Genomic DNA, 25,965 nt, shown 5'->3' with positions numbered 1-25,965 from the left:
GGGGTACAAGGGGGACTGGGGTCAAAAACAGTGGGGGGAGGGAAGTGCACTGGACAATGGTGATGGCACACGGGTGATTTGGTGATGAGAAGCCCACGGGGATTACAACTGAGATGAAAAAATGCACAAAATGATATAAAAATAAACTATTATATTATTTAAAAAAGAGTGCAGGACACACAACTCCCTGTATGGGGAGTGTGTGTGTGTGTAGAAATACAGATGGTATCAGCACGGTGACATTTACTTAAATGCTAGTGCTGGCAAGCACTGAATATATTCTAATACATATATGAACATACTCATATATTTTTAAATCTCATCATTCAATTTAACCACTTAGCCCTCATACAATTTCCAAGGTGAGCACCATTATTTCTCATTTTACAAGTGAGGAAACTGTAGAACAGAGCTGGGCAGCTTGCCCACGTTCTCCCAGGTACAGACTGGAGCCGGGAGCTGGCCCAGGCTGCCTGGCCACTGAGCCCTCCCGGGGGCTCATGCTCTACTGCTGCTCCCAGAAGTCTTGGAAGCATTTGTGGAGGACTGTCCTGGGGTGTCATCTATTGGCCAAGGCTGGGTCGAGAGACCTCACGTCCCTGTCAGCCAAGGAAGAGCTGGATCCCCGGTCCTCTCTTTACAGAGCCCCTGGGCAGGGTCACGAGTCGGCGCCAGCAGGAGGCCCAGTCATTCCTGCAGCCCTCACACTCACAGGACGTGCTGCATGGCGGAGGCCGTCTTGGTAACTTCCCCTACTTGAATGATGTTCTGGACTTTGTTGAGGGAGGCCATCAAATCCTGGCTGTCCTGAAGGTCAAATTCGGTCTGGATCTTATCTCCATATTGCACCAGGGCAAAGCTGCACTGTAGCGGGGGAGCAGAGATGGAAAGGAAGTGGGCAGAGTCACCATGCCCCTTGGGCCCTCTTCCTTCTCCCTCCCAAAGCAATGGAAAATGTTTGGGAAATCCCTAAGCAGGCAGGGGTGGAGGAAAGTATGACAGTAATGGCTCCCAAGGAGTCATGGGCTTCTCCCTGAATCCACGTCCCTGTGGTGCCCCCTCTGCCTACAGGATTGGCCAGTGAGACATCAGCAAATATGATACAATTAGAGATCAAAGCTTGCTTGCATGCACTGGTCTGGCTCTCTTGGAATACTGCAGCCATGCGGAGGCCTGGCCTTCTGGAGACACACAGTCCAGGCCAGCGAGGCCATCTTAAGCCACCTGGTGCAAGGCAGCCAGATGCCTACAGCTGCAGCAGTAACTCCAGGCAAGAACAGCAGAAGAACCTCCCAGCTGAGCCCAGCCCAAACAGCAGACTCACAGAACTGCGAGCACAGAAACGGTTGTCCTAAGGTGGTCTGTGACACAGCAGCAGGCTGTGATGGACCCTGTGAGCCTAGCCATCGGGAAGTCTACCTCAAAGCACGTCTCAGAGATCTTCTTCATCATTTCGGCGGTGAAGTTTTTGGCTCTCTGGAAGTCACTGTCGTCAATGCTTCCTGAGCCATCCAGAATGATGGCGATTTCAGTGCCTGGCCGAGACAGGGAGCAGGTGAGAGTGGGCTGGGGTTCGGGGTGGCGTGAGAGCAGCAGTCCCATGCACACAGCCCTGCTGAGGCTCGGCTCAGGGCTCTGAGGGCTCGTTCGGAGGAAGTCAGTGACTCTCCCAGGAGTGAAGCCTTTGTCTCGAAGTCAGAGTGAGCTAGAACCTGCTCGGGCCTTGCTGTTTGAGCCCTTCCCATCGCACTAGGCCTCACTGTCCCCATCTGTGAGGTGGAGGGAGACCATGCCAAGGCTGGCAGGATCTACCCCCTGTTCCCTACCTCCCAATCCTGGGCACATGGAACCGTGGAGGTTACCAGCTTCAGGGCCAGTCCTGATAGCCCCTGAGCACCCCAGATCTGCCTCTTCTCACCAGCTTCCTCCTCCTCTTCCTCCTCTTCCTCCTCCTCCTCCTCTTCCTCTTCCTCCTCCTTCTTTGGAGATCGGCGGCACCTGGCTGTCTTCTCTCTGCTGCTTCTTTTGCTCCTGGAGCAGTCTCCAGCATCCAAAGGTGCACTGGGACTCAGGAGATTTCCTTTAGTACATACAGAAACACTCAGAGTCACCTCCTCATTCACCTCCAGCACGTCCCCACTTAGCTCTGTCCTGACTCCCATGAGGAGACCTAGGCCTGCTTGGGCCTCTATGTCCCTCTGCGTCCCTCTGCCTCTGGCTTGGGCGAGTGCTTCTTCTTGGAAACCCAGGGAGATAGCTTTACAGCTGTCCAAGGCCCATGAGTGTCCCGTCCTTACCAGTGGCCTCAGAGAAGTCAACCTGAAACAGAAGCCGGAGGTCTGGGCCCAGGAGGCTACATCTGCCCGTGAGCTCAGAGAGGACGCTGCGCGGCCGCCATCTCAGCATTTGAATGCACACCTGGGGGAAGGGAAGAAGGAAGGGAGAGGCTGCGTCACCCCCAGTCCAGCTACATCGTCACCCGCCACCCAGAGCCAAGTCCTCAGCCAGGCAGGAACAGCCTGCTCACCGTCCCCAGGGGCTGGCATGGCTGAGGTTGGCCTGGGTCGGTGGTGGCTCCCAGGGAACAGTAGCGCCAGCCCTGGCACAGAAGTGACCCCCAGCCTCCCTGGATGGGGTGCGTGAAGCCTCCCTCTTGTGCCCCACGCACACTCACCAAAACCCGTTGTTGGCTCCGGACAACTGTCACCCCCCGGTGCCTCCCCTTTGGGGAGTGGACATGCTCTGCAAGAGTTAAGCCAGGTCAGGAGACGGGAGGGCTCTGGGGCAACTGAGCCAAGGTGGGAGGACAGGGCTACCTTGGCCCCTTGAGAAAATGCTGCCCACTGGGAGCAGCCTCGAGAAGCCGGACAGGGGTCCAAGCCTGGACACACGGGACACAGCGCCGTTCCCCAGGCTTATTCACCACTTCACTCAATAACCGCCCCGTGCCGTCTGCTCTGTGCCAGGCCTGTGGCAGATGGGGCTGGGGGCCCAGAAATAGCCGGCCTGGTGCCTTTTCTCCAGGGGAAACTGGCTTGATGGGCAAGCAGGTAGAGGGGCCCCAGCTAGGGGGCAAGACGCTGAGGGGCCAGCTCTGTGGGCCTTCGGACCCACTGCTCTCAGAGACTCTGACCATACTGCCCACAACCCCGAGGGCACACGTGTAGACCCCTCCTCGCCCTCCCCTGGGCGGGCCGCTGGAGACAGGCTCATTTTTGAGCCACAAGCCACCTAGTCACCCTGAGATTTTTCCCTTCCCACGGCTCTCCGCAGCACCTCTGACACACGGACTGCTTCACACAGCTGAGGGCCCACAGCAGACGTGGGGCTCACGTCGGGCTGGATGGGACAGTGGAGTCTGGTTTGTGAGCAAGCACCGGGCACATGGTGAACATTCCATACACCATAGGTGCCACTTGTCAGGACTGGCTGGAGAGGTGGCTGGGGCTTCAGGTTGGGCTGGGAGAGGCCGGGCATTGGGATAAAGGACCTGCTGCAGGCGCTGGTGGGGTCGAGGGTGGAGGGACCAGGGTGGGAGTGGCTGGGCCGTGTGAGTAAGATTCCTGGGAAGGAGGCGGGATGTTCCCCAGAGGTGGGGTTAACATACCTACTAAACGGCACTTGATGGAACCATTTCGAAGGAAACATTGGTGCAGACGGCCTTCTCCGGTTTTGTTTCTAGGGCTGGCGACCAGAAGCCTGAGTGGGAGGGCAAACCCAAGGTTGGTCTGGCTGACTGCTCCCGTCTTCTCGCTTCCATTCACGACCCTCCCATTCCAGCTCCACAGGTTCACTATGAAGCTGGTCCCAGGTCTCATTCCTGGGCCTCCCAGGCCTGCTACCTCATTAATGCTTTCTCCAAACAGCCCCATTCACAGCCCAGCTCCTGGGGAAAGCAGCTGACTCCCAGCTCAGGGCAGCAGACTCTCACGGATAGCATCTGCTCAGTGTCTACCTTGCTACCACTGGAGGCAGGAAACGGTTGAACACAGCCCCTCTCTGCCGGCTGCCACCCTCACCCCCCATCAGACAAGGGGATATACTGGTGGTTAAAAAAAGTCTTTCACCTGTCTGGTGACAGTGTTGGGAGCGGGTGAGGGGAAGCCACGAGCAGCAACGTTATTGTGTTGGGGGCTGTGCAGCTTCCTGGTGGCCACCAGGGTCTGCCTACCTGGCCTTGAGTCAGGACTGGAGGCTTGCAGGGGGTGGGCTTGGGGCGGGGGAATGGCACCTCAGTGTGAACAAGCAGCCTCAAGAGATGTGATTCCCAGAGGCATACATCGCCTCCACCTGTGCCAGGGAGACCGCAGAGAGCCTCGCGTCAGCCTAAAGGGCCTCAATATCCACGTTGCCCAGCGAGGACCTGATGCCCCAAGAAAGTGAGCTCTCCACCCTAGGCTCGTGAGCAGGGGCTGCTGGAGAAGGGGCCGGGCTGGGCTTGGGCACAGAGAGCCTCATCCAAGATCATTATGTTGGGAGCAAGAGAAAGCCTCAGAGGGCTTTATAAAGGGGAAGCACAAGGTTGGTCTATTTCAAAAGGTCATGATGTAGCTGTAGAGGGATGAAGAACAGCCAAGAGGCACTCTCTCCACTTCCTCCCCCATTACTCGGCTTTTTTTTTTTTTAGATTTATTTATTTATGCATACAAGAATTGGGGTACAGGCCAGAGATGTGGGGGGTGAGAGGATTCACCAGAGACAGAGTGGGGAGCAGAACAGGCAGATCAACTGAAACACACTGCTGAGGGGAGCAGTGGACGGGTCAGGAGGGGGCTGCTGCACCATGTGGGTCAGCTCCCTGGCCAAGAACAGAACTCGTGCTGCAGTGGCTGTGGGTCCCTTCATAGTGCTGTGCTTTAACCTGTTCCACGGCCAGGAAGGGCCCCATCATGTTGCTTTTTTACATGATGAAACATAACACTGTCTCCACTTACATCTGTATGTAGGGGTGACTATCCTGGAACACCTGTGGGCCCAGCAATATAATGGAGCCACACAGGTTCTCATGAGAGGAAGGCAGAAGGGTCTGAATCAGGAGGGTTCAGACTTAAAAAAGGGAAGAAGCGGCCCTGAGCCAAGGTGTGCAGGCAGCCTCTAGAAGGAGAAACAGGCAAAGCAGCAGATCCTCCCCTATAGCCTCCAGAAGGAACACAGCCTGCTGACACCAGTTTCTACTTGAGTCAACCCCATTTCAGGCATGAGACCTCCAAAGCTGTAAGACAATAAACGGGTGTAGCTGTAACTCGCTAATGCTGAATTTGTCCCAGCAGCAATAGCAAACCAGCACGGTAACCCCAAGCCCAAGCTCCCTCGGGCTCCTCAGGGGGAGACGCCACTTGTAGCCTTGGCATCTGCCCTGAGCTCCGGCCCCTCCTGCTCCACACATGGCTCCAAAACCCAGGCCTGGACTCGCTTCGTCTTTCTGTTCAGTATCTACACCACCACCACCAGGAAGCCTGCTGGTCCTTCCTGCAACATCTGTCCGGAGAGCATCTCCTGCTCTGGCCACCACCCTGGGCTCCATCACCACGGCAGCCTCCTAAATGTTATTCTGTCTTGCTTTGCAATGTTCTCTTCATGCACACCAAGCCGCTTGCCAGCCCTAGCAGCCCCACGCACTCAGAGCAGCCCAGACCCCACAGGGCTGGCTCCGCCTGGCTCCCTGCTCGCTGAGACGCCCCTTGCCGCCCCTCTGCGCACCCCAGCTCCGCAGGCTTGGCTTCTGTTCCTAGACGGTCCCTGCCCCTTCCTGCCCTGAGCCCCCCTCCTTCCTGGCCCGCCTGCAGCCCTCCCTCCCCGAGGCTGGCTCATTCTCACCGCTTGCCTCCCTTACTGCTGCCTCCTCATTAATGCTTCTCCAACCGCCCCACCTCACAGCCCAGACACTGTGCTTCACATCACCCCATTTTATTTCCTTCTCAGAACTTGTCACCATCTGATTGTATCCCGTTGACTTATTTACTTGCTTTTTAGATCTGTCTCTACCACTCAACTGTATGTTCCCCAAGGAAACGGTCTGCCTTGCTTACTTATCTCCAGGGTCTGGAACAGTGCCTGGCACAGAGCAAGGGCTAAATAAGTAACTGTTGACTGACAAGTGAGTGAGGGCCCAGGCCGCCGTGCAGAGGCTAATCTGGGACGGGGCTGATGGGTGGCGGGCCAGGTGCAGCGAGATCTGTGGGCTCTGCAGCTGGGCCCCAAAGTAGGTCACCTTGTCAGGAGCCCTCCCTCTCCCGGACACCCTCACAGCCTGAGCCTCAGCCTTGGGTCCAACAGCTTGCTGCCCCCTCTCTCACAGGGGCTCTGCGCTGTACTCCGCCCCAGACCACCTTTTGCTGGGGTAGGGATACAGGGATACATCCTGGGGTGGCCTCAGCTTTCCTCCTTCCTTCAGGCTCTGTCCGAGCCATTTCTTCTGCCTGCCATGCCTTCCACCCCTTCCCTGTTATCATCTTAAACACCTGCTGGTATGATGCGTGAGGAAGCCGCCTCCAAACAAGTGACTGGACCTCCTCCAAGCACTTGAGGTAACCCTGACTCCTGCAGCTGCTCTCCCGTGCGCCATCTTTGTTCCCACCTAGACCGTGAAGTCCCAAGGTTGTGCCAAGTACAGCTGTACAGGCTGTGCACTGCAGAAGCCACGGCTGCCCTTCATTACCACAGTCATGCCGCGCTATGCCTTGGGCCCAGTTTGACTCGGTTCTGCTGCCCACTCCTTTCACCTCCCCACCAGGGTGACGACCTCCATGGTCATCAACTGAGTCACTGACACAGTAAACGATAACTGAACCCACGACCAGCAGACAGCAAGCGCCAGGGCACCTATGACACCCCAGCCCGTCCTCAGCACGAGGGAATGAGGACGTCATCAGCTCCGCGAGACGAGCTGTTCATTTTTCTGTGGCCGGGCTCACCAGCAACGCATTTCCTGCCCTCTTCACCAGCCCTGTGGGCTGGGCTCGGGCTTCATCATTTGCGGAACACACAAGTGCCTCCCACCACATCCTCCTTTCAGCACGTTTAAACTCGTGAGACGCCTCTTCACTTTAGCAAGGTGCAGAGGTTTCCGTGAGCCCAGTCAGGCTCTACCCTGCCCCCCGCCCAGCAGGCTTGGAGCCTTCTGTTCTGCGGGGCTTCAACCTCCTCAGCCAGCGTGGCCTTTCCCCTGGCTTCTGAGGGAGGGGCGTGGGAATGCGCCAGGCCTGGAACTGGGGCGTCTCTGCCAGGGTGTGGGTGGGAAGGAACCGGGCAGGACATGGTCACCAATAACCTGACTGACACCCCACCTTCACCAGTGTGGGGAGCAACCAGAATGCTCACGCTGAATGCTGACCACTGCCTGAGCCACGATCCAACATCTCGACTGCTGGCACGCATCTGATGGAAGACGTGCATGGTCCAGCCAATGAAAGTGCAGACTTGCCGCTGCGAGCAGCTGAGCAACCTGTCCACACCCTGCTCAGCATGTCCACACGATGCAGACCCAGCAGGAAGGATGCGCATCGTTGCTATGGGCAGCGCCATGGATGAAATCCCCAGGCTACAGCTAGAGAGGAGAAGCCTGCCATGCGGAGCACACACTGCGCCTTGTGCATGGAACGTTCGAGAGCAGGCAAGCTACCCCACGCTGTGGGCGTGGGAACAGTGGCTAACTCTTGCAGGCTGCGCCTGCAGGGAGCACCAGTGTTTCCTGCCCTGGACTTGCACACTGCCCACACGGGTGGCTCACTCTGGAACATTCGGGGAGCTCCAGGGTCATGCGATGTACATTTTTGGTGTGGTCCGTATCAATGAAACTTCACCAAAACAAAAGGAAACACAACACGCACCAACCTTTGATTCACCTCCTGCAGCATCCTTCTGCTGCCCCTCCCTGCTCTCAGCCTTTCTAGGCTAGGTGCCTGGGTGACAAGGCACTCCCACCTCCCCAGCTTATGTTGTACCCTGCTCAGCTTCGTGCTGAGATCAACCAGCATGATCTCAGTTCCTGGCTTCTGACCAAGGTGTTCTCTGTAGGGACTTCCCCTCCCCTCCTCGCATCAGTCCCTACTCAGCCCACGCCTCTGTCCATGCACGTCCTCTGGTTGAGGGCCACACTCGCCTCTGTGTCCCCAAAGTACCCCACAGTACTCCTTCCCCGAGGACCACATTCCCTGACTTGTCTGCTTCCCTGCTGAGCCTGGGAGCTCCTTGGGGCAGGACGGCATCTCCCTCACAGGCTCATCCCACCCCTGCTTGGCCGGAGTGTCTTCCCCATAGACCCTTGCTCAGTAGCTGAGCGGATGACCTTGCCCTGCCTCACGACTTGCATCAAAAGGTCGCCGGTCTCGTGGATGCCCAAGGAAGCCACCCAGCAGCAAGGGCTCCAGCCCGCTCCGCTGATGGGGTTGTGGTCCAAGTGCCAGAGCCGGTGAGGCCTCCCCAGGCGCCCCCACTCCCACCACCCTCCACCAAACAGGGCTTCTGCCCTGCTCACCGGGCAAGAGGAAGCACTCTGCTCAGCCAGGCCTAATGTGCCTGGACCTGGGCTCGCGGCTTATGTGCTGGATTTGGATCTGGGGGTGCAGAAGAAACCCACCAAGGCAGGGCCTGAGCACACTGGGTGGCCCAGCAAGAACAGCAAAAGTGCAAGGACCCTCACCAACAAAAGGTGGGAGGAGGGATTGCTCTCTATGAAAAGTGTAAGCCCAGATCAACAATTAAAGGGGTACCCCTCTCAACTACGGGGCTGCAAGCAGAAGAGCCACGCACAGCTAGACTGGCCTTGCAAAGAAGCAATGTCAGAGGCAACAAAAGCTGCTTCCAAGCGAATCAGTGACTCAAACAGAAGTCAGACTTCTCAGGATGGCGTTGCTCAAACGCCCAGTTCCCAGAAAGTAAGGCTGTGCGTAGGGGAAATTAACAGTTCTCCTCAAAATGCAGACAACATCAGAGGGACACATTCACTGGCACAAAGCCGCCCCCGGCTTTCTGCATAAAAATCCTTGAAAATGCGAAATGTTTTCCTCACAGAGGATATAACATTCTCACAGGGCGCAGGCGGATGGCACCCCGGAGCGCCCTGGCGGCTGTGTCTGAACCCCAGTCCGCTGTCTCAGTTCCGCCATGAGCTCACTCACTGGACTCAACTGATGTAAGCCAACACAGCAGACTGAATTCGAGACACACGGAGGGACGGGGGGCGTCATTGGGCCCGGCCTTTCAAGCAAAGCAGCATTTTAGGGGCAACGGGAAAATGGGATGTCTCCGAGATCGTGGGCCTTGACGCCAGAACTTCCAGAACCGCAGAGGTGCCTGCCCCAGCACCTGCCCTCTGCCCGCCCCGGCACCTGGCCTCTGCCCGCCCCGGCACCTGCCCTCTGCCCGCCCCGGCACCTGCCCTCTGCCCGCCCTGCAGTGTCCGGGCCGGCACCTGTGGGTGCACCATCCACACCCCCCAGCCTTCGGTGGCTCTGTGGTTCGCGATGTGCTACAGCTGAGCCGTGTGGACAGCCGCTCTCGGTTCTTTCACCCCTGGACTCTCACCTTACTTCTTCCCTGCGCTACCATGGGCATTCCCAGGCTCCACTCTTCCCAGCAAAGGCACTTTACATGTGCCTGGGGAGCCCCAGGGGTTGGCACCAGGAGTGTGGTGACGTGACTGACTCAAAGGCCACGTGAACCCTGCCCTTTACCACAGGTGGCAATGCTGATGCCCACGGTGGTCACGCTGTCTGTCCCAAGGCGCCTGCTCCCCTGTTCCTTCCCAACACGTGTTGTCAGATGTAAATTTGCTGCTTACCTATGGCATGGCTACAGGTAAATTTGCTGCTTACCTATGGCATGGCTACAGGTGATATTTTCAAAATATCAGGTAACAGTGACCAAGCTTTAATTTGAATACAAACGGTGCCAAACCCTTCCTTTGCCTTGACTCGGTAGCCCTGCAACAGAGCTGTGAGGTCGGAAGAGGCGAGAGGCTGGACTGGGGCCCGAGGCCCTGCTGCAAATACGGAGGGAAACCGTCTCTGAGCCTCCTTGGCTGGCCACGGCCACCTTCACCACCCCTCTCTCCCATCTCCTGTTTACCATCTTTAAAAGTCTTTTTTCACACTGCAAAGTTTCTATATTGAGCACGCATTGCTTTTGTGCACACTTGATAGGCTTTATTTTTAGATGGCTTTTAAGCCATCACTCCTGGCAGGGAGGGAGAGGCCAGAGTGAAGAGAGGGCTGACCAGACTGGATGTTCACCACCTCTCTCACCGCTGCAGGCCCTTCTGAAAGTGAAAGAGCACCTCCCCAGACCGTGGGGGTGGGGTGCTAAGGCCTCCTCGGCTCACTTCCCCCCTTTAACCCTATACCGCCACTCACCAGGTCTGGTTGGTATTGGGATCTTGGTGGAGAAGGGAGCTGAGCACGTAAGGTTTTTCCTCAGGGGTCACCCATGGCCGGGACACATCCACATTGAAGGCCTCCAGGGGAGCCAGGCCTGTGGAGAAAAGAGACACGTCTGGCTAAAGAGACAAAATGGCCGCCCCTTCGACACCGGTTCTTCCTGCAGCCCCTGCCCCGTCATTATCCAGTGTTTCAGAGGAGAAGAGGAAGGCACCCAAGAATTATTTTGTCCAAGGAAATAGGGCTGGAACATGGGCATTTCTGACCCAGTGCCCCAATTCTCCTACCAAAGCAAGTGGCCTCCCGCTCTCGGGGAGGCTCTCCCGGCCCCACTCCCACCTGCTACACCTGCCCTGTGCACTCTGTACCCGCCACATAGCGGACTCCTCATTGTGTGTCTTTTATCGGGGTGTAATCGGGCAGGGAGCCACAGGCCGAGGTCTGCACAGACTCCACCTGTGTACCCCCAGTGGCCCAAAGGAAAACACCTGTCTGCAAATATGCCTGCACAAGAATGTTTGCAGCAGCTTTATCTTAATAGTGCCAAACTGGAAACAACTCAATGCCCATCTAGCGGGAAGGCATGAGCGTGGAACTTCCATCCTAGGGACTCAGCGTGGCGAGGGCGGACAGTCAACACAGCAAGGTGGGCGGTCACAATTACTACGCTGAGCAAAAGCAGCCTCCTATAAGAGTGTTCTGTGTGTAATTGCATTTCTGTGGTGTTCCCGAATGAGTGATACTAATCTATAGTAAAAAAAAAAAAAAAATGGCAGTGGCAGTGGCTGAGGTGTGTTGAGGAACCGAGAAGGGACAGGAAGTAATGGAAGTAATGGGACGGTGGAAATATCCTGTGTGTGTGAGCTTGGAGGACAAAGGTGTATGTTAACACTTGAATCAGGGCCCTCATTGGTGATGCAAAGGGTTAAAGCACAGCACTATGAAGCTATAAGAAGCCACTGCCCAAGCCACTGCCCACAGCCACTGCAGCACAAGTTAGGTCCACGGCCAGGGAGCTGACCCACATGGCGCAGCAGACCTCTCCTGACCCGCCCACTGCTCCCCTCAGCAGTGTGTTTCAGTACATCTGTCTGTTCTGCTCTCCACTCTGTCTCTGGTGAGTCCTCTCATCTCTCCCCTCCTCTGGCCTACACGCCAGCTCTTGTATGCATAAAAATTTTTTAAAAAAAATCACACTTGGGGGCAGTTGGGAGAAGGGAAGTGGCCTGGGTGTAAGATAACAAAGGAGTTCCTGCAGCCCTGGTTCCGGGGAGGGCTGGGGGCACCCCCACTGTGTAGAGAGCACCCGCGGGTGCTGTGCTTCAGAAGCAGGTGCCGAAGTATCTAGAAGTGAAATGACAGGATGTTCAGGATTCGCTTTAAACAATACTTGTGAAACCTTGATGTGTGAATGAATCACTCAGCTCTCTCATTAGAATACAGATTCTTGTGCGCTTCCCTCCTCTATTTTTAATAACAGGGTGGTCCCCTAGGAGGGTGGAGGTGGGCAAGGAGGAGAAGCTGGAGAAGGAAGCAGGATGGAGAGCCAGAGAGACTCAGGGAGTAGAGAGACGTGAAGAAGCGGCTCTTGTTTCTAGATCCTGGACTGGATGAAATAGATGTGGGCGAGAGACACCTAGGGAGGTTGACCATGGTAGTTTTTATCTTGATTTTGCTTTTGCTCTTTTCCTCCCAGACTTGTCTGGCCATTGTCAGGCCAGCCCATGTCCAGAAGGGCCTGCAGATAGTACCCAGGAGGCAGATGCCATAAGCACAGCACTCCACCACATTCCTGGTTGTGCAGATTGGGGGTTCGCCTGGACTCCTCCTCTGAGCTTTCTGCCTTGGCTGTTCTGGGCTATGACCCTCCCTCCCCTACCACTCTTGGGTATAAATTTTTTCCGCAAGCTCTTGGCTTGGCCCCTCCTCCCTGGGAGGTCTGTCCAGCAACTGGCCCCGTCAACCTTTCTCTTTAAAACTGTGCAAGTGGGCTCTTCTTGGCCACACCTTATGTTTGTTGTCTTGGTGCCAAAACCCGGGAGGAGCTCCCTCCCTGGGAGTCTCCTCCCAAACCCCAGTTGCTGAGGGCCCCCCAGGTCTTTCTCTCCTTCTCTTGGACCATCTGCTTTGCTGGCTCAACACTCACCACCAGCCTAGGGGTAAGTCCCACCCAGCTTCACACTCTCTCCCCATCTGCCTCTTCCCCACTTACTCACCACCTGGGCAGCACCCATGGGTTCAGCTCTGGGATTCGCCTACACTCTCCTTCTCTTATCTATGAAAATCATGGCGCCACGCGGGAATTCCTCTACCCCAAATTTGGGTTGTCCCGTCTTGTCCCCAGGGACTCCTGGCTCAAGGAACAGACCTACTTCTGTGCTGTCATGAATCAGGGTGGAGGACGCTCTTCCCTTGATCCGGACGACTCCACACCGATCGTGCTCCCTGCCACTGTCTCCCTCTCTTACCCGACCCACTGCCAGGGGCAACTTCGCAAAGGTCGACCCTTCTACTCCCTCGGCTGCCTCCATCGAAAAACGCCTTCTCTTCTGCTGTAACACGGCCTGGCCTCCACACAAACTTGACGACAACTCCATCGATTTTCAGGCCCTTACTGGACTGGGTAATTTTTGTTCATGCACCTGCAAGTGGTCCGAGACCACTCACGTCCAAGCCTTTTCCACCCTCCGCTCTCCACCCTCCCTCCTCAAACCGTGCTCTGCCTCCAGATGCTCTTAGCAGGCAGGACTGTAGAGCTCACATTCCTTTGCCCCTTCCATGTTCACTCTGTGCCTATCAATCCCTTTCTCCTCCCCGAGACCACGGACTCCTCTTCCGCCTCCTGACAAAAGCCCTCCGAGACTCAGTCCCAAATCTACCCCATCTTGCCCTTTCCACCTCTAGCCTCTCTCCTCTACTCCTCCATACCACCAAATCTCCCATAAATCCTCCCCACTTCTCTCCGCCTGCCGCTCACACCTGACCCAAAGCAGAGGCCTCGGCCCCCCTTTCCCTTTGCTGCTGCTGGAGGTGTGGTTCAGGGCCATGTTCTGTTCTGTCACCAGTCTTTCCCGAATTGAAAGGCCTTTGGGGTCCCTTTCTAATGACCCCTCCACCTACACGAAGGAATGTAAGTATTTCACCCAGCCTATGATATGACTTGGCATGACAGCTGCCTCTGTGGGAAAGGTTAACAAGGACGGTTTTTATCTTGATTTTGATTGTGTTCTTTTCCTCCCAGACCTGTCTGGCCATTTCTGACCCTTTTCTGTGGCCCCCGCCAGAATGTGCTTTAAAATCATGGTGGGCTTTCAGGCCTTGCTTTGGGCCAATCCTTTTTGGGTGGACTTTTTTTTTTTGAAAGATTTATTTATTTGTGCATACAGAACTGGGATACAGGCTCAGGGGCGGCGAGAGGATTCACCAGAGTCAGAATGGGGAGCAGAACAGGCAGATCGACGAAGTACACTGCTGAGGGGAGCAGCGGGCGGGTCAGGAGAGGTCTGCCACGCCATGTGGTCTCCTCCGGGGCAGGCGGGGATCGAACTCATGCGGAAGTGGCTTTAGCTTCTCAGTGCTGTGCTTTAACCCACTGCACCACCAGGGAGGGCCTTTGGGTGGACTTTTACCCAGGAGGGAATGGGTGACTTTGGGTGTTTGATTTAGAAACTATATTTTTTGTCTTTGCTGTATTGCACACTAATTGTATTTAAGTTCCTCTCCATTAAAGGTCTTACATGTTTTGACATGATGCAGAAAATGGCAGGAGCTATTTAGAGCGGGCAGGTCTGGAGGTTCTAAGGTGCTCGTCTCCCTGCCCAGTAACAGATTTGGTGACCACGTAGGGACTGGAACCGTCCGTGGTTAGTCAGCCCATGGGGAAAGTTGGCTTCCGTGACACAGGCTACCATTAGCGCAAATGTGGTTTTTGCTTCTCTAGTGTTTATTTTCAGATGTAGATTTGCTGTTGAAAAACTGGCTTGAGCCTTGTGAAACTCTGTGTGTATGTGTGCAATTTGTAGTAACTTGCAAAGAGGTTTGATTTTGTGGAACTTGTTCTGGGTAGTAGTTTTACTTGAAAGATGGTAGTATGGGGTCCTCCCTGGTAGTGCAACAGGTTAAAGCACAGCACTATGAAGCTATCCACAGCCACTGTAGTGCAAATTCTATCCCTGGCCAGGGAGGTGACCCACATGACATAGCAGACCTCACCTGACCTGCCGGCTGCTCCACTCAGCAGTGGATTTTAGTCAACCCATCTGTTCTGCTCCCCATTCTGTTTCTGGTGAGTCCTCTCACCTCCAAACCTCTGACCTGTACTCCAGTTCTTTTATGCAAAAAATAAATCCTTTAAAAAAAAAAAAAAGATGGTAGTGCATTGTGTAACAGGGTGGTCCCCAGGAAAAGGGGAGGTTCCAGGTTCCTTGCCCCACCCAAAGGAGGGTGGAGCTGAACAGAGAGAAGAATCTAGAGAGGAGATGCAGAGGAAGGAGAGCCAGAAGGAAACCTGAGGTACACACATGGAGCAGAGAGACATGTGAGAGACTCATGAAGAAGTTAACTAGGGCAGCATTTATCTTAATATTGATTTTGTTCTTTTCCTGCCAGACTTGTCTGGTCATTTCTGACCCTTTTCTGTGAGTCACCGCCAGAAGATGCTTTTGACTTGTGGCAGGTTTTCAGGCCTTGCTTTGGGCCAATCCCTTTGGGTAGACTTTTACCCATAAGGGGATGGGTAACTTTGTATGTTTGATTTAGAAACTATGTTCTCTGTCTTTTCTGTATTGCACACTAATAGTATTAAAGTTCATTTCCATTAAAGGTCTTATATGTCTTGTTTTGATGGCAGAACCTACTTAGAGTAGGCAGTGTGGAGAGTATAGGGGGGTGTCCCTCTCCCTGCCCTGCAACATGCGGTTGGACCATGGGCCGGATCAAAGATGGCATCTGAGGCCACTTGGCTGGCTTGGAACTCGGAAGTTTTCTGTTCTTTTGGATTTTCTGTTTGTGGCATCCTCTGTTAACTAGAGTAAATTGCTAGGACTTTGGACATTTTGTGTGTGTGTGATATCTGCTGTTTCACAGGTCTCGTTGCCATGTCTAAAGACAATAATGGTTTTTCAGTGACATTTTGCTTTGACTTTGGTTTTGACTTTGACTACATTCTCATCTCTGTCTGAGGGGTTTTGCAAGCCCACAATGGAACAGTGGTGTTTAAATCAGCAAATGTATGCTTGGATTGGTGCTAAAAAAGCTTTGAGCAGTAACTGGTAATAGCTGGTAGACTTAATGGACTCTTGGAGAAAACCTGAATTTTTGCAAAGTCTGGATCAGAAAAATTAAAAAGATTTTGTCTGAGAATGAAAGTGTTTGATTTGCTGCTGTGAATTTTGTTGGGCACATTTGCCGTTTGAATTCTGAATTCGTTTGATTACTGGTGAAGACAAGATTCTAAGATTCTGCTTCCTATTGAGGAAGGTCAATTGTGGCATGATGTCACTACCATGTTTTCATACCTGTGTTGCTACTGTTTCTCCCTTGTGAGGGAGGTGCAATCTGTGTGTTGATGTTGAATCTGCTTTCTCAGCTTTTGTTCCAGAGTGGCTAACAGAAAAGTAAGGAGATGACTCCTTTTAATTGAGAGTTAACTGCTGATATTTTGATTTTGCTTTTTCAAGTTCTGTTCTAGGAAACTCAAGGATTGCAAGCTTAGTGGCTAACAAAAGATGATTGCTTTGCTTGAAAGTTAACTGGTTTTTCTCCTTCAGCTTTTTTCAGCTGCTGTACCTCAGGACTGACTTCTAGTGGAAAGGCTTAAACACTGAAAACTCTAAAGTAATAAACAAGGCCATGTAACTCTTGTAATTAATAAAAATTCTTCATATTTTCAAAGTCTTAGGTTTGTAGGATTGTAACAGGGTGGTCCAGGAAAAAGTGAGGTTCCAGGTTCTCTGCCCCACCCAAAAGAGGTAGAGCCGAGCAGGGAAGAGAAGCTGGAGAGGAGACTGGGGCAGGAAGCTGGGTGGAGCGCAAGGAGGAGACCTAAGGGAGCCACATGGAGCAGAGAGACCTGAGGAGATGCATTTGTCTTTTTGGTCCTGGGTGGGTTGAAATATGGGTGAGAGACCCGTGGGGGGTTACCTATGGCAGCTTTTATCTTGATATTGATTCTTCTCTTTTCCTCCCAGACTTCTGGTAGTTTGCCACTGTTAACCTCCCACGAGTCTGAGCACCCATGTCTGTTTCACACAGTCCAGGTCCATAAAACAAGAGTCGCTTCACATGTCTCTGCTCCACGTGCCTCCTCCAGGTCTCCTGGCTCCATCCTGCTTCCTTCTCTGGTCTCCCCTCCAGCTTCTGTTCCTCCCTGCTCAGCTCCAGTCTTCTTTGGGTAGAGGTACCTCCCCTATCCCTGGGGACCACCCTGTTACATTTTGATCCCTGTGCTGATGGTGCACAGGTGAATGCTGGTGGAAATTTTACTGGGGACTATGCCTAGAGGCCAAAGCATGCAGTGTACAAAAAGGAAGAATGGTATAAAATATATCAGTTTTTGTTGAATTTTTAAAAATTTTATTTTACATCATTCTTTTTATACAACACATGCTTTCTCCTCCCAGGTGTAGTGCACACAGATTCCCACCACTAAATCACCTGTGCACCATCACCACAGCCCCTTTGTGAGAACATATTCTCTCCCTGTTTTGATCCCTCTCTTTCCTCCTCTCCTGTAGTGTCTCTGACTAATAGCTGCCTATTTTATTTTTTAATTTTAAATACATATTTTAAAAATAATAATACAGATTCTGATCAGCAGGTCAGGGAGGAGGACAAAGCTCCAGCTCCTGTGAGGCCCTGCTTGGCAAAAGCGTGAAAAGGGATGGTGAAGTAATAAATGCAGCAAATGTCGCAAAATCTGGATAACTATGTCATCCGGTGAAGGGTATCCTGGCTCTATTATTATTGTTAACTTTGATACGTGGTTAGAATTTTGATATTAAGCCAAACTTCCAAAGGCACAGAGCAGTTCCGATCCTCTATCCTTTCTCCCTTATACAGCAGTCTGGTCCAAAATGATTAAAAATACCCAATACACAAAGTTCAAACTTATTTCAAAATATGGGACAGCTGAAAAAAAAAAGACAAAAAGAAAATGTTAGGAAAAGAAGGGTGAAAAAGGAGGGCACCATTAAATCGAGAAGGAGGCTAAGAGCTAACCTATTAGTATATCGACAAGTACTAGCACTTTCTAGGGGGGGGGCCCAGCTGGCCTCTGGACATGCACCAGCATGCAGTAGGTATTAATAAAATTATTTGTTAAATAAACGCACAGATGAAGGAACTGTGTGAGGATGAAAACAAGGCTAACTCATTCATTGTCCACTACATTGGTGGGGTTGTGAGGGGGAATACCCCAAAAGTATTCTGTAAACAGGTGGAAACTCAGAAAATTTCCTTGAAATTAGCAAAAACATTCAATGAATGGGGGAGAGTTGGGGTTCAAAAACATAAAGGCATAATCAACAACCCTACACCCCAAGTTTCCCAGAGCTGCTATGTGCTGTTATTAGCATCCTGACTGCTAGCGTCTCCAAGCAGATTGCTGAAAATGTGACCAGACCTGGAGCTCCCTGTTTGGGGGCCACAGACCCCTCTGAGATTGATGACAGCATCAGAACCCTCCCCATGCTCAAAAGCACGCGTGCACAACAAATCTTACCTGACGTGCTATGCTCTGAGGCAGCCTTCGCTGCTTCCCCTGGGAGGCACCTCCCTGACCCTATAGCTTTTTAAAATTTTTTAAAAAAATTTATTTATGTATGCATACAAGAACTGGGGTACAGGCACAAGGTGAAGGGGTGAGAAGATTCACCAGAGATAGAGTGGGGAGCAGAACAGGCAGATGTATTGAAATACACTTCAGAGGGGAGCAGTGGCCACACAGGAGAGGTCTGCTGTTCCATGTGGTCACTTCCCTGACCGGGGATAGAACTCATGCTGCAGTGGTCACAGATAGCTTCGTAGTGCTGTGCTTTAACAGGTTGAGCCACCAGGGAGGGCCCCTGACCCCATAGCTTTCCATCACATCTGGAATTACCTTGCTTCTGGCGGTCCCCACCACCAGACACGGAGCCCCATGGAGACACTGATGTGCATGACTGCCCCACTGTCCCGGGGCCTGGCTCTGTAGGTGCTGGATGAGTGAGGGGCTCACAGACCCCCTGCAGCCTGCCCAGAGCCCTCAAGATTTCCAACTGGAGACCCGAGGTGGGGAAGGGGAGCGCTGTGCTCCAGACACAGGACTGCAAGGAAGGAAGGATGGCCCACAGACATAGGCCTGTTTCATGGTGAGCCCTGTATTCTTGGTCAGCAGAGCTGAAGTAAGACAGGGGGGCAGCGAACTGACTAGAAGAAACTAAAAAGAACTACCAGTGTATTGCAAGGAGGCCTGCTTCCCGTTTTAATATCTGTGTAACTGATAAGACAGGATTTGAAATCCCGGAGACACTGGGGATTTGGGGACACCTCCCTGCTGAGACCTATGCAACCTCTACCAAGTCCATCCCCACCATGGAGCGCCACTGCACCCCACTTGCTGTGTCTGGGCCTTTTTTGCACAAGCAGTTCCCTCTGCCCAGCCTGCCTTCCCCACTTCTCCCACCTGGGTCCATCTTTCGGGCCCTGCTCGGAAGGTGTTCCCCACCCCAGGATGCTCAGGCAGTTACTCACTACCGCTCAGCATCCTGTGGTGTCTGATTCTAACCAAATCCTGTCTGGGTTAGAATGAGCCATGATTAAGTTGTCTCCCTTGAAGTGTGATCTGAGTCATCCGTGTCACCACAAACCCCAAAGGCAAAGCTCGGCTCAGCTCAGCACAGGGCCAGGCCGAGAAGAGGTGTCAGGAAATGTTAGTGGCCAGAGGTTCTATCACCACCCTCCCCCCTCCCCACTGTCCTTGAGAGGGAACTTGGGACAGGAGCCCTGAGGGGTGGGGAAGGGAAGGTGAGAAGTAGTCAATCCCAGCTACCCTTCTGGAACACCCATCTTCCAGGCACCATACTGGGCACTGAGTTTCAAAGAGGGATCAGCTGCTCCTGGCTCACCAGTAAACTACTGGTGTCTGGGCCCAGTTCTGCCTGATTCCAAAGCCTCTGTGTCAAGTAGAGGCACTAAGTGGCTGGTAAACAGCAGGGTCACACAGGCCCCCAGCAGCAAGGCGGCTCTCTGGGCAAGGCCCAGCTGTGCTAGCAGCTCACTGCCTGTGGCGGGGCGGGTCAGAGGACCTGGCAATGAGGTCAGCAAGACCCTTCTGTGCAGGCCAAGTGGCAGGAGGACGGTTTTGGGGGCGCCCTGTGCTTAGTTTTCCCAGTCGCCCGCACCCACCCTGAGAAGCCAGCTGTTTCCCAGAGTGACTAGGAGCAGGTCACCTTGCTTTGAAGACGCTTACCAGGCCCTTACCCTTTTATTTTTGCTTGGGCTGTTCCTAGATCAAATACCCCTTTTCTTCTCATATCCCACCATACCCCAGTGACAATAGCACAGGCCTCAAAGCAAATTCTTGCCTTGTCGTAGTCACTGAAGGACCTTACACGTGTCACTTTGCCTCAGTTTCCCCATCTGTTACATGGGGCTGCAGATCAAATGGGGGGCCACCCAACCCAGGGCTGACACACTGGTGGCTCTGTGCACAGGTGCTGATGTCCCAAGGTGTCAACCCACAAGGAAAGGCCTGACATACTCTGTTTAGAGCCCCCTTGCTTGCTGCAGGGCAGGAGAGCACAGCTGAGCCAGTGTCTGTCACCACACTACCCACAGAGCAAGCTGGGCCGTCACATGGCCTGCTGAGTCACACCTGGGCCCTCCCTTCATCCTGTCAGCCACCAGTCTTCCCGAAAACTCCCCATCTCCCCATCACATGGGATGGCAATTTCACAGCGCTATTCCCACTTTAGCAAGCTGAGGCCTGGAGTTTGCCCAGATTTATCCAAGGAGTCGGCTATATAAACTGGGACTAGACTTGGGTGTCCTGACTCCCAGTCTACAACGCTCAGAGCATCTGTCCCAGGGAGCTGTTCACCCACCTCGGTGCCCAAGCCTCGCCCTTCAGACGAGCTGGTAACACACTCAGGTTTGAAGCACTGACAGCATTAGCTAGGTGCTGGTGAATTTCCTGGTTTCCCTGCTAAATATTTATCATGGAGTCTCCTCATGCCCAGCTGTCCCAGACCCGGCCTCTGTCTCTACTTTTTCCAGAGCTCCACGTCCCACACAACATGGAGTCTCACCTCCACTACCCTTTTTGCACCTGCTACGGCTTTCCAACCTCCGGGCCAGGGCCAAGCTCCCTCTGCCTCCCTTTCCAGGCCCTCCACACTTCCCACAGCCACCTTACCTCTAGGGCCTGCCTCCCACATGCTTCCCGCCCCATACTCACCGTGACCACACCTCCCTCAGAAGCCTGGACACCCAGGCTCCCAAGGATCCACTCTCCTCCCACTAGGCCTATCATGAGCACGGCACTTCCCTGATATTTTGCCTCTGTAAAGCATGCCCTCTCCCCCACCTGTAAGACCTGAAGCCCCCAGTGGGGCCCTGGGGTGGGTCTCCAGGGTCAACTGTGTGTGCAATCTCCTTTCTCTCCACATGGGGGCCCAAGGATAGGCGAGGGGCCCTCACTCCCAGGGCCAGCACATCCTGCTTGTCCAGGACTAGCAATGTCTACAGAGCCTTGTTCCCGGGTACAGCACAGCTCTTCCTGTAAGTGCCTAGACAGACTCCTCCTACCTGACCCGTTTCTACTGTCTCCAGAATTTAGTCTCACTTCCTCCAGGAAGCTCTCCAGGACTTGCTCAGGACCTCACAATCTGAAGCATAACTGAGTTTCATTTCTCCCATGTGGCAGATTAGAGCTGCTGGGCCCCTACTTTCACCCTCTTCCATAGCTCAGTCATGCTTTGGAGTGCTCTGTTCCTGCAAACCAGCTCCATCTTATTCTCTCTGCTATCCATCAGCTTGGGAAGGGCAAAGCATTAAGAGAGGTTTAACAAAAGTCCTCTGCTGAGAGATGCTGGGGCAATGGCTCGTCACTACAGGAGACAGAGGAGCCAGTGACACCAGTGGTTTGGGAGACTGGGAGGCTGGGGCTTGCTTACACCCCTCAACAGCCATTTTCCCTCTCTGGGCCTCAGTCACTTCCACTCTAAGCAGGCGGGGGGGGGGGGTTACACCTACATTTAATCTGAACATCTTTCCCCAACATTCTTAGTGACAGGGAATCAAAACCGTAAGCCATTAAGTGTGACTCTTTCCACACCAGACATGTAGTTGAAAGATAAAAGTCTGAACTTTAGCTTTGACCTTCCCCTGAGTATTTTGAAATACCAGGTATTAAAGTGCATGCAGAAGGGCATGCTTTGCTGGTGTCGCAGGCACATCTGGCCGGCTATGGGTGAGCTGGCCCCAAGGTGAATGCTGGTCTCCAGCCCCCTTCTGGCACGAGCTCAGTGCTCAGACACTGGTGCTCATTCCCTGGCCTCGGGCCTTCCTTCAGGATAGCTCTGGTCCCGCCCCCCCCCCCCCAACTACCTCACAGTTTTGTCAAGTTTCTGATCAGGGTGGGGGCCCAGAGGAGCCTGCCCAGGCCGCTAGGCAGGACCATCCCGGCAGCCTCCTGAGACTCGCTGTGTCAATGGGGCAGGTGCAGCCCAAGTGGCTTCCCACACCCCCACATTCTAATACTGGCTCTAACATCGGGAACAGGAAGCCAGTCCCCCAAAGCCTTCGCCCTCTACCACACACACACCCCCAGTCTCGTCAATGCTCGTTCTCACTGGGTCTCTGCCCTTATCAGCTGAACCCATCTTTAATAGAAGGGTGGGTAGCCTCCACCAGGGTGGAGACCTCAGCCAGACGGAGGACCTACCCAGGGGGGTGCCACAGGGAGAAGGCCCAGGTGGGGCAGGAGGCTGGAGGAGGCATAGGCAGTAGCGCTCTGGAGTCTGAAAGCACAGGAAGCCTGGGGATCCGACCGGGCACAGGAAGAGCACTTCCCTGGAGGAGTGCCCCACTTTCCCTGACCTGGCCCTGACTGAGCCCACCAGACAGACAAAGACAGACCTGTCAGGGTAGGAGGAGAGGGCAACTTACTGGTCACGTAGAGCAGGGTGTGGAAGATCCACCTCATAGCTGGAGCAGAAGCAGTGGCGGGGGCCTCAGCTCAGCTTCCCCTCGGCTTGCTTACGGTAGGAGGCGGGGACTGAGGGAGTCAGGCCCACCCTACAAAGCTGGCTGCCAGCTGCTTGGGCAGGTGTGGGCTGGGTCCTGGTAACTTACAACCAACCTCCACTCCCCACACTTTCAAAGCTTGGAGAGCCAGGCTTTGTGCTGGGAACATAGGAACATAGTTCTGGGTGTCGGGCAGCAAGGTTTGAGGTGGAGGGGCAGCTTTGACCCAGTTGTCTATCTCCATGTGAGTCCCCATCCACTGCCTGCCCCAGAAGCTGCCAGCAGACATCATAATCCAGCTCCCAGCCCAGAATTGTTGGTGAGGTTGCTCGCCAGTGAGTGGGGCTCCCCTTCCAGACTGCCCTCACTGCCAAAAGTGGGGCTCCCACACCAAGCTGTGCATTCAAGCTCTTGGTCAGGTGAGAGACCCCCACACACTAACTGAAACCACAGCCTCAGTCCAGCTTGGGCTTTGTCTCTAAAACCTGGCTACACCATAGCATGTTGAAGCCAGTTTGACAGAGCTCTGACCTACCAGAAAAGTAAAAGTAAAATTCTGTATATCCTTCAGAGCACCTTTGACTTAACCCAGCATCTAAGAGAATGCATTGCTAAGTATGCAGTCACGCTTAAATACTAACTTCACGGCTTGTCAAATTTTCCATGTGACAAATTTTGTCTCAGAAGGCAGCGGCACCTCCCCCCCCTCCCCAGGTTGCTGGCTTTCCAGCAGATCTCTGCGATGATGTTCTAGATCTGCACTGTCCAGCGTGGTAGCTGCCAGTCACATGTGGCTACTGAGCCCTTGAAATGTCACCAGTGCAACTGAGGAACAGAATTTGAAATTTTATTTAATTTTAATTTACATTTCAAAAAGCAGATTCTGTGCCTCATGTGAATGTCTGCATCCTAGGGAGAGCGCTTTGAAGCATTAATATGTGCTACTACAGGCAGACAATGGTGTTCTTAATGCTATATGAAAATCAAGTTTATTTTGTTTCTTATGTTGAATGCATGCTTCTCAGTTTTATGAAGATTTGATGACATTTAAAACATGTTTGCATTACCTGTTTTGATCTGACAAAGTATCTATGGCTAGAATAATCACTCCCTGGTTTACGCAGTTGAGTAGAGATCATAATTCGCCATTAGTACATCCGTTGCACACCATCCAACAGAAAAAAACAGTGAAAAGAGCCAAATCCCAGGTCTGATGACTTACTTGCCAGATCCTGGTGAAGACCACCCAAAGGGCATTTAACCTGTCAGGCAGGGCAGACAGCAAGCCCTCACCACTCCAGGGAGGTGAGCTCTCCTCCCTCCTCACACTGTTCAGAAGTCCAGGGGCAGTTTGGCTGGGACTCCTCTCCCCAACGATGGCCCAAGATGACAGTAACCCAAGGCTAGAGTCCAGGACTGTAACTCAGTCAAGATTTCTGAGAAGCGAGACTTCAGTTTGGAATAAGAGCTTCAAGACATCTCAGGAGACCAGGGAACGTTGATGACTGGGTGTAGGGTCATTTTCTGCATCTTGGAGACTTCCAGAATGCTGACTCATCCCGTATCCATCTGAAATGTATTCACCCAACTCGTCGGCGCCAGCACGGCACACCCCTAACCATGCACATACAGGGCGCTTCAAGCCCACCTGACAGCTGCTTTCCTCACAACCCAAGCCTAAGGCCCCAAGGACAGTCAGGCAGTGCTGCGTGACACTCCCATTCCCAGCACCAGCGCAAGAGCATATGCATCAAAAGGTGCGGGGAATGGCTGCTTATCTCACTGCACTTTAAACAGCCCCAGCTGAGGGGTTTTCCATAACATAGCTAGAATGACTCCTCCAAAGGCGTCAAGATCTTAAAAGAAGAAGAAAGGCTAAGCGATTGTTCCAGATTAAAGGAAATTAAAGATAATTAAATGTGCTGTTAATCCTGGACTGGATCCTAGACCAGGAAATAAACTGCCTTAAAAAAAGTTACTGGAAAAAGAAATTTTGTAACTATGTGATAAGAGATGTTAACTGGACTTACTGGGGTGATAAAAGCACCAATGTCAACTCATGTTGTATACCTGAAACTAGTGTTAGATATGTCCATGATACCAATATAAATAGATAAATGAACAACATTATTGGGACAGTTGACAAAACTGAAACATGAACTATAGCTTCAACAAAATTATACATTTCCTGAATTTATTAATTATACTATGGTCATATAAGAGAAGTTCCTTTTTTTTTTTTTTTTAGTAAGTCTATCTTTAGGGGGTAAAGGGATATAACTTGAATAGTTCACAGTTCTGATTGAGGGGCAGAATTGGGAAGGAGCGGAGGGAAAGAATGAGTAATAAAATGTTCTTTGTTCTACCCCTGAAGCTGTTCTGTAATTTTGAAATTATTTCCAAAGCAGTAAGTTGAAACAGTCACCTGATAGAGAAGACATGTTCAGCAGGAGGTAAAAAGGGGCTGTCTTTAAGAATCAAGAGCACCAGTGCGTGACTCAACAGAGAGGTGGGTGCTGTTCTCACCACCCCGCCTCGGGCTCCACACACAGGATTTTAATAATATATGCCCGAGCCCCAGGAAGCTGGGAAAAGGGGACTGGGAAGAAGGAATTTAGGAGGAGGAGGACAATTCTGAGGCGAGAGGAGGACTGCAGCTGTGGGCAGAGCCAGAGACCGAAGAGCAGAGTCACCCCAGGAGGGAGTGCCAGAGCCAGCGGCCTGGCCTGCCCTGCGAACCCCTTCGGTGCCCAGTCACCCCAGTGAGCCATGCCAATTTTACAGGCAAGCTAGGTGAGGCCATCCTCCCCAGACCGCGTGGCTAGTCACAGCAGGGTGAGAAGCACAGTGGTTTACGTCTCTAGAAGAACTCTGGAGCACTAGAAAGCCTACTGTCTTCAGATCCATGGTCTCCCAGTTTGGGAGTTTTTTAAAGAGCAGAGAACTCATTGTACAAACATATCAGGCTCCTTCCTACTGGATGGTATGGAAGGAATTGTGTCACCTCCCACGCCACCCCCAAATTCACAGTTGGAACTGTAACCCCCAATGTTACTGCATTTAGAGACAGTGCTTTTAGGAGACAATTAAGATCCTAAAGGTTTTGGTGGCCTTAGAAGAATGCAAAGTCTCATTAGCCACACCCAGGAAAGGCTGTGTGTACACAGGCAGATGGTGATGTGCAAGCCAGGAAGGGCTCCCACCAGAGCCCAACCACACTGGCTCTCCATCTCGGGCTTCTAGTCTGCATGCTGAGAAACTACATTTCTGCTGCATAAGCTTCCCAGTCCACGGCATTTTGTTACAGCAGCCTAAACTAATACAGGGCCACCTCCTTAAAAATCTCCCAAATAAACCTGGTTTG

The 25,965-nt window shown here is 53.0% G+C and overlaps 1 protein-coding gene across 1 annotated transcript in view; it reads right to left on the bottom strand.

The window, feature by feature from the left end:
• The window catches only part of ITGAE (integrin, alpha E (antigen CD103, human mucosal lymphocyte antigen 1; alpha polypeptide)), a 55,165-nt gene extending 32,605 nt beyond the window's left edge, over positions 1-22,560 (bottom strand). Inside the window, exons 1-8 of the mRNA XM_012726094.1 lie at positions 22,524-22,560; positions 10,353-10,470; positions 3,608-3,699; positions 2,675-2,742; positions 2,298-2,418; positions 1,919-2,080; positions 1,420-1,535; positions 713-864 (exon numbers count right to left, since the gene is read on the bottom strand). Of these exons, the coding sequence (XP_012581548.1) occupies positions 713-864; positions 1,420-1,535; positions 1,919-2,080; positions 2,298-2,418; positions 2,675-2,742; positions 3,608-3,699; positions 10,353-10,470; positions 22,524-22,560 (866 nt within the window). The remainder of the gene's footprint in view (positions 1-712; positions 865-1,419; positions 1,536-1,918; positions 2,081-2,297; positions 2,419-2,674; positions 2,743-3,607; positions 3,700-10,352; positions 10,471-22,523) is intronic.
• Positions 22,561-25,965: the final 3,405 nt, after the last annotated feature.

The sequence above is a fragment of the Condylura cristata genome, unplaced genomic scaffold (genome assembly GCF_000260355.1).
Source record: "Condylura cristata isolate star-nosed mole 26May11 unplaced genomic scaffold, ConCri1.0 scaffold00017, whole genome shotgun sequence".
NCBI classification, from domain to species: Eukaryota; Metazoa; Chordata; class Mammalia; order Eulipotyphla; family Talpidae; genus Condylura; species Condylura cristata.
This window is presented reverse-complemented; position numbering and strand designations above follow the sequence as displayed.